Raw genomic sequence first — 9,023 nt, forward strand, 5'->3', positions numbered from 1 at the left:
GATCAACGGTTAACAAGTATTTATTTTATTTTTTATTACTTGTAGTTGTCCTGTAAAGTTCTTGCAGTCCTAGAGTGAAGTTATATTTTTACCTAAAAGGTGTCATGATCCAAGAACACTCATTCAAGTCCTACTATAGCACCTGCGGACGTTTACAGACAGTTCAAAGTGCAGGGGTCTCCAGTCAGTCTGCACCGCCCGTTACAATCAAGGGAAGCCCACCACAGAAGCACCACTGTGTCCTCCGGGGCACCCACAGCGACGCACAATAAACACCCTCAGATGGGCCGTCCGGGAGAGGTGGGACAGCCAGAGTAAACACCTCACCCAGAGGCCCGCAGACCTGTGGGTGGGGTTTCTAAACATCCCCTCTTCAAAGGTAGAAGCGGAGCAGGGATCCAGGGACAACTGGTTTTCATTCAGTTCCTAAGATGCTGGTCGGTGGATTCGGGTTAAATATGTAAAGAAAGAATTATGTTGCTCTGTATTAGGTTTTATTTTACGATTAATTGTTAGAGAAAATATTTTGTATTCGAACATAACGGGACTTCCTGAAGCCAAGATAAGAACTAACTTAGACTTTGTAGTGCAAGAGCCAGAACTACTAAACCAAAATGAGTGATACTGAAAAGAAAATACAAAAACTTGATTCAAATGATTTTATTTCTCTTCCAAAATTACCATGAATGTTTTAAAATCATTACATCTTTGTGCTTATTGAAACAAGATGGCTCACTTGGAAGCGCAGCTGAGTTGACTCTCAGTGCGTCCTTCCAGGTGGAGCAAAAAAGACGCCCGGCCAGAACTCCATATGTCAGGAATGTAGGCTATACACAAGAAAAATAAACAACTTTCAAATATGTAGAGCATGTAAATGTATAAAGAGACATTCGAAGACCCTGGGAAAAACCAAGCACTCACACCTGCTACAACACTGGAACAGGAACAAATAAAACAGCATGAGATCTTAACAAAGGCATATGCAGTGATTCAAATATAAAGCACATAACTGTTCAGTGTATTGCATTGCTGCTTAAAGGCTTAAACAATTCATTCATAACAAAGGTGTATCGTGAGTCATGGCAGGTACAGTATTGTCCTAAACACAGTTACAGTTCAGTTACAACGCAACGAACTTTACAGTATTTCCAGCATTTCCCCCGATACAATAAAAGTAAGTCCGTAATCTACTTTATGTCCACCACTGGCTAAGGTGTTTCAAATAAGAACTATATAAAAATACTAATTTAAAATCAAAATTCCTGTATGCTAAGTTGCAAATATATCATTTTCTGTTGAGACTCATAAGAAAAAAGTAATAATGCGCAGTATCAGATCAAGGATCCCTTGCCTCCATTTGATGCAAAACACACACTTATTAGAAAAAGGTAATAAAAATGCAACTAACATCAATTAATAAGTAGTAAGTAATTACATTACTTTTAAATAAACATTTGATTTTACATCTTAAACTTTACACATCCCACAGATTGCATCATGCCCCACTCTTTGTCCAGCTTCCAGCATTCATTATTATTACACCACAGCACCTGCCACTGGTTCTATTCAAGGCTTTACAGTTTTTCTATTCAGCACTCCGAAGGGTCCCACCGGACGTCCCACTGAGGAGAGGCTCTGAGTGTACCAAGTTTTAAATGGGACAGGCTCGAGGTGGGACTCTTCATTGTTGCTCAGGATTTCAAAAGACTACCATGACCTCTGCTGTTCAGCAGTGGGGAACAGCATCTGCAGTTTTAAATTCATCTTCATGCATATTTGTCAGTGTGGCCATTACCCCTTCATAAAACGCTTTATTACTGTTACTTTTTGTACCTGCATCGAAGCTGTTAGTTGAAAGAACTGGCCAGCAGCACTACAAACCCTAGAAACTAGAGTTAACCCATGTGCAGCTAATGTAAAGAGTCAATATAATGTAGATTATAAAGACATGGTGAACATGGTGAAGCAGCCACATTCAGGCACCAGCAATTCAAACTTTACATTTTCACTAGAAAACCATCCTTAAATTACAAAGTGGCACATGTTTTATAATAATCCACTGAAGAATCCTTTTAAATGTATGAACAACTATGTGATTATGTAGAAACAACTATAGCCTAGTGACCCACATTTAGGTCCCCAGCTGAGAATCTCTAAATAGATAAAGGCAAACTTAGTTACTGCTGAAACTTCAACAGACTGTTGCCACATTCCCATCGTTCTACTACAGATAACTGCGTACCTATATAAGGTTGTTTTGTACCAATGTACCCCCGTGTGGATACCCAGGACAAACAAAGTAAACCAGGTTTAAATATTAGTGCCTATAAAGCTGCCCCCAAAGACTTTTGTGCGTATGATGACTGGCAATGATGCTAATATTCAACATGAAATACTCATTTCCTACTCTCCACAACAATCAGAATGATTTAAACATTTACATTTTTCTGATACGTATTGTGACTAAAAACATCACCAGACAACATCGATTTTCAGGGACAGACAATCACACCAGACTGCAGGCTTATTTTAGCAGATGTGATGTATATGTGCGTGAGTGTGAACCAGTGAGGACGTGCTACCACATCAAGTCACACAAGGATGCTTTAAAGGCACTTAAATACTGAGACTTTAGTGAGAAAGCACCATCCCAAGTGAGAAAAGTGCTAATTCAGTTATTCTGCAATCATACAGTCCTCACAAAAGCACATCGACTGCTCATTTGTAAGACCTTAACATTGTTTCACCAACTTTTCAACCACACTTTGCCAGAGGTTCTTTTCACACCAAATACCACCTCATAATATGTTCCACTTTATGCGAATATTTGACCTTCCAAGTACCACTCGTTTGATCAAGTCAGTACTAGCAGAGTCTAAAAAGGCTCCAAAATCAATCTAAAGTAAAGTAAACTATGTCTAAACCACCAGAAAACGCCTAACTTGAACGCATTAGTAAAGCATAAATGGAATGATCGCCAACTAAAAGGAATAACATCTAAAATTGCAAATTACTCTAAATAGTACCGGTTATTGTACCTTTATATATTATGGAACTGACCTAAGATTAATTCTGGAGTCTGGTAATTTGGCTGGTAACATATTGGATGAAAGCAATGAAACTAGGAATACCAGAGTCAACAAAATACAGACCATAAACAAACCTCTGTAAAATAACTGCAGAGAAATTAATTTCTCATTTGAACCATGGTAAATCATTCTCCATATAGTGTTAAAGCACTATTTAAAATCTCATGGGCTTAAACAGACAGTTGGTGAGTAGCAGAAAGTAAACCCTTTAAAGTAACCACTGTAACTGAATATAAAAAGAAAACATGTTAACTGTAGATATCCCTTATTGCATAGAAAAGTAAAATGATGAAAACAAAAAAAAAGTTTGGAGAGTCAGGTTCACACTGAAAGTGAAAATGCAATTTAAAAGTTATAGTAAAAGTGTTGTTTTGGGAACAAAGTTGTTATACAGATACAGGTCGTTGAAATGAATGATGCTTCTAGTGCGTTATCATTTATTTTGATTGAAATGAAAACATCTATTATAAGTAAAGCCTTCCAGTTGTGTCCTGAATCTATACATGTTGTCAGCTTTGAATTCATTACTAAAATAAGTAGTAAAATAGTTAACTTCTAAAACTTTGACATGCATGTCATATGTCAGTGCTGGATAAAAAATGTTTCAAATTAAAATAATTATATTAAAAGCATCCCTACTTTTTTCTTCAGTGTGATCCTGATTCTCCCAGTTAAAAACTGCCATCGAACAAGTGATGCAGGAGAAGTTTTGTAACATGTGTGATTTGGTACGGTCATGGATGTGACGGCAGCTCAGTGAGGTCTGGTTGGGGTCAATGGCTGTGCTCCTTCACGTCATCTGAAGGCGAGTCCTTGAGGAATGGGCTGAAGGAGGAGCGGACAGTGCGCCCGCGGAGCTGCTGTGTCACCCGGAAGTTGTTGACCATGCTCTTCTGGACCTCCTCCTCTGCAGCCGTGAACAACAGGCTACGAAACACCGCCAACTGCAACAGAGGCAATAAAAGACACATTTAAGTCAATCAAATGAAATAGAAATGTTATTGCCACAATGTAACACAAACAATTGCATTCAACTGTCAATATGATAAATGGACAGAAAAAAGATGAAATACATCTACAATGAGCTGTTAGACTTGATATATTTAGCTGGTTGCACAAGGAGTCATGTAGATCAATTGCACTTCTCATGTAGAGTTTATCTCTATCATCAAAGACAGAGACGCACTGCCACAAAACCGTACAATATGTATAATTAACACTTTTCATTCACTACAGGACCTAGTGGTATCTGACAGACCTGGTCATGGCTGACTTCTATGTGCTGCTTCATAACGATCCACGTCACAGCCTCAGTGAGAGGTGGCGTGGTCAGAGAGCCATGATATGTCCAATAATCGTCAATATTAGAAGGAAGCAGACAGGCCGGGTCGAACTTTGTGAACTCGACCACACTGCCCTGAGGAAAAACAGACAGAAAAAACAAAAAAACATACTTTAAAAACAAAAACATTTAATGAACTGTGCCCATATGTTTGTATCCCTGGATATGAAGTTTGACATTAATCATCAGATATTGATTTTAATGATGACAGTAATATTGAAGCATTTTAATTGCAAAAATATTTGTAAAAGATGTAAAGTTTATATTTGGTTTGTTTTGGAACTGCTAATTGTCCAATCAGAAAGCCAGCATTGCCCCACGTTTTGGGTTTTAAACTAAAATGTTATTTAAGTATTGGCTTTTGTCGTTAGTGACATTGTTAAACCATTATTTCTATATCTATTGACAAAATCAAATCACAAAACAATTATTGCTTATCTTAGTGCTTTCTTACACATTGGAATGACCACAAATTATGTTGATAAGATGTGTCAATAAAACCTTTGATTTGTTCACTGAGGCAACAGAGGGAGCCACTGCGCTCACAATCAAAAGACACACAATATTTGAATGGAAAGTCCTCCAAGTGAGTGTAGTTAAAGCTGTCTGTTCTCTAACATGAGAGGATTAAAAGCAAACAGAAGGAGTAAAATTAAATCAGGTGAATGAGCAATCAGCCGTTACTTTATCTAAACATCATACTTGTTATATTGGTGATACACACTATAAAGATAGAACATATTATTCTACTTTTTCTTTAATGGCTTACCTTGTGTCGAACCACTGGCAGGGCATCTACCAGTTTCTGCAGCCCCTCATGTCTCTTGCCAATCTTGAACCAAGATTTACCAACATTAATTCTTGTAGAAGAGGATAATGCATTTCAAAGAGCCATTTGGAGTATTCAAGTTACCTTTAGAAAGACCCCTATAACAGCCAGTCCATTGTCCTCCACAACGGCCTCCTCGAACAGATTGTACTTGTCTGCGTTCCAGTGGACCAAGTGGAGCTGAGGAGGGACAAATGCACACACTGTAAACTCAGCACGAGAGAGCCGTCATGTAAATGTGACCTTTGTAGTCAGTAATCATAGTTGTTTAGTGCTCCAAACAAGAGCTTTGAAGCTTATTTCTTACAGCAACTGTGGAAAATCCCATAAAGTTCCTGATGGTGCTTCTTTAGGCCTATATATAAATACACCGACCTGTGACCCCTTGACGCTAGTCATAATATTTATTGTCTGCCAGTTCTCAGAGACTTGATGGTGACGTGTTTGTGAGCAGTGTTCTATAATCTTTACACTTTTACTAAACTCTCTTTGTACCTCTGCAGGAAACAGCCTCCGGTCCACCGTGTGCTCTGACCCCCAGGAGTTGCACTCGCCCCAGTGAAAGTGGAACTGACACAGTCTGAATTGATCTTGAAGAGGGCCTCCTTTCAGTGCTGCGCCAAAAATAAACAAGAGAAATAAATCAACATCAGCACATAATGCACAGGTATTACTCAAAGTTCTTTGAAAGTCACAGTTTATTGAAGACACGTAAAAACAGGCCATCCTTCATTTCCTCACACCATATTGTCTGTATGACAAGGAAGCTATTGCCTCAACAAGGAAATTATTCTAACAATGCTTGTACAAATGTTACTGGATCCAAAAGATATATGATGAGAAAATCATATATTTAACTATTGGTCTTACAAATCTGCTTTGATTCCTCCTTGTTTGTTGTTGTTTTCATGAATACATTTGTTTTTTGGTTACAATAACTCTACATTATACTGTATATTGTCATTACTTTTTTCACAAAAACGACTAAGCTACAGTATACACACTAAGCTATATATATGAAAACGCAATTATTTTAGGTATATTGTACAGCACGGATCAAATAGCTCTTGACACAACAATGTGACACTTATAAAAAAATGAAAATATTTTGTTCCTGGAGTCAACGCAAAGACAAGTGCATTTACTCAGGGACTTGTAGCCATTTAAGTACAATCAGAATAATAACATTTGACTATGTGCTGCTAAGTGTCAAAGAAACACTACATAGTTTTCCCAGACTTATATGAAAAACATTATTATAGGCCTATAGGTCACATGGCAGTCAGCAGAGCCACGTGGAACGTGCGGTTTCTGTGGAACATTGATTAGGAAAATATTATTACAGCTTAGGTCTTTAAGGAAACCAACAGAAATAATCCTCTTGCCTGTAACAAAACATTCTGCAGGGATTGAGTACTGTATAAAGTCTTTAGGGGAAAACAAAAAGGTAACATAAACACAATGTAAAACAGCGTCGCAAAGTAGCACTTACTTGACTTGTCTGTAGTGTCATCATATTCAACCAGAAAAGAGTAGCCGTTATTCCAGATTTGTTGGCAGGTTTTGGGATCATAATTCGTTACCAAAGGCTTCAGTTTTGAATCAAAGACACTTTTCCGTTCAACAATGTCGATTGGAGACTGACGGTCACCACCTGGTACTGCAAGGGGTTCTTGCCACATTGGATGCACTGAAGACAAAAAAAGAAACAAGACAAAAAAAACTTAATGCGAAGTCATATTGAAACCATATTTGAAACTATCAACAAAACTATTTGTTGATACTTACAGTTTCTGCTGTATTCATCAACCCTACTCGAGTCAAAACAGTCCATTACGGAAAAAATATAATACACCAAACTACTTGATGACAGAAAACAGGTCTCTTTCTGTCCAGTTTAGGGGAAATGAATGAAAAGAAATGGGTGCGTAAGTATTATGACTTCCTCCTTACTGTCTTGCTCAGTTTTCCATAAAGGAAATTGCAAAAAACAAAAGCAGCGGGTTGGCTGTAGAGAAAATGACACGCGGAATGTCCTGGCCCGCCCCCAACACTGCTTCACAGTGGGACAAACTGACCAGCTGACCCTGTGTGTTTTCACAGACATGGCTTACACATAACTCTTTATTTTCCAACCAAATAATTTCTCCTTCAGAACCTGAGCTTGAGAAAAGTCCCCAACCACGGTGTTGTTTCCTTGATCCAGACTGTGGCTTAAGGCCTAAAAGGTCAGACTGGAGGATGACCTTCAGCTTCCTCACTTTTCCCTGACAGAAAAAGTGCTTTCCCAAGAACCCCTGAAAATATTATATTTGATTATTTTACGAAATATAAATATATAGATTAGATATAGAGTTACTAAAAGTACTATTTTTAAACATAAAGCCATTAACATTTGCCTATTTATGAGACGTATATGGTGGACTTATTTACGTGGAAATGCCTGTTGGGTGTGGTGTTGCGATTGCTGTGTGTTGTGTTGAGAGTGGTCTGACTGGTTTGTTTCATCGCTCATTATGAACACTAGAAAACATGTCACATATTTTAAGTGATCTTGTAGATTATAGAATATGTAAGGGTTTAGGCTGAAGTCGATAATATGCCTAAACCCATTTACAGCTGTGACATGACCACATAATGCAGTTACTCCAGCGATGTTGAATCATTTGATACTAATATTACCATATAAAAATAGATGCCCTGTGTGAAATAAGCAAATGTTTCATGTAACTGTACACTTTTGATGAAATTACAGTAGGCTGCAGTCCATGTCCGCAAACGGACAGTGGAGGTACTGGGCCGACAAGCAGCAAACATTTGTTCAACCTGCAATGTAGCAAATGTATTTCAGGCCAGTGGTGGCTACTGGCCATACTACTGACCAACTATAAACAGTGGATTACCATAGGTCCTCCTATCTAGGCCAAAGGCCATATAAACTATAGCGGTCAAGCAGGGGGAGTGGCAGTGAAAACCTGGGGCCTGAGGACACTCTCCACCTCAACAGACTCAGCCAACGGCTCCCAATCCAGCTCCATTCCACTCTTTGCACCTCTAGCCATGCTCGCGATCCCCACTGCCCCATGAAGGGCTGCAATGACACCCCAAACAAGAGCAGCTGAGGCACTGTCTCTCTTTTATCACTGTCAAATGTAGTCTGTAATATAGCAACAAATGTGTCTGGTATTGGATTATTATTGCACAAATAGCATGGTCCTCTACATACCCTGAGACAGGACGAACTTGCTTGAGCACGCCGTGAGGTTGCATCTCCGGACGGGGGTGATCTGGTTGCTCTTAGCGGCCCTGACAAGTTGCCGCCGGAGCTGTGTAGCCAGCGGTCTCATCACTGATGTCAGAGTCACCATCCCGATTAAGCAGCAATGGACAGCTTTAATTCAATCGTTGTTTTTTTTATTCCAAAAGCTGTGTTGTGGGTTATCCTATAAAGTGAGCTTTATAGCCCGTACAAAAGCTGAACTGAATTACACTGAACGCTTCCCGTGTTTACCCTCCTCCTCCTCTGAGGCGTGGTAAAAGCTGTCGCTGCGCCTCGCACATTGAAATGATCACTCCAATGTAAAGGGGTTTTCCGTGCGCGTGAACCCGGAGCTTAACCCTGTGTTTTTTCAGTCTCTGCGCGTTGGCTCGATAAGATAAAGCTCTTGTTTACGGATTGCTCGACGGTACAGAGGAAGGAAAGGGGTCTGTGTCGACCAATCAGCAGGCTCGGCTGAGGGGCGTCGAAGATGACGACACAGCT

General features: G+C 39.3%; 1 protein-coding gene across 2 annotated transcripts; it reads right to left on the reverse strand.

The window, feature by feature from the left end:
* Window positions 1-3,736: 3,736 nt before the first annotated feature.
* ca5a (carbonic anhydrase Va) lies at window positions 3,737-8,963 on the reverse strand. 2 transcript variants are annotated; one of them, XM_079568124.1, is made up of 7 exons: window positions 8,487-8,963; window positions 6,753-6,950; window positions 5,756-5,874; window positions 5,345-5,440; window positions 5,201-5,263; window positions 4,348-4,506; window positions 3,737-4,033 (listed from the first exon to the last, which is right to left on the reverse strand). In XM_079568124.1, exons 1-7 carry the CDS (start codon window positions 8,626-8,628, stop codon window positions 3,863-3,865), a joined length of 948 nt encoding a protein of 315 aa, XP_079424250.1. In that variant the 5' UTR covers window positions 8,629-8,963; the 3' UTR covers window positions 3,737-3,862. The 2 variants fall into 2 exon arrangements, with proteins under 2 accessions (XP_079424250.1, XP_079424251.1); XM_079568125.1 differs by lacking the exon at window positions 8,487-8,963 and adding an exon at window positions 7,049-7,331.
* Window positions 8,964-9,023: the final 60 nt, after the last annotated feature.

The sequence above is a fragment of the Gobius niger genome, assembly GCF_951799975.1.
Source record: "Gobius niger genome assembly, chromosome: 12".
In the NCBI taxonomy this organism is placed as follows: domain Eukaryota; kingdom Metazoa; phylum Chordata; class Actinopteri; order Gobiiformes; family Gobiidae; genus Gobius; species Gobius niger.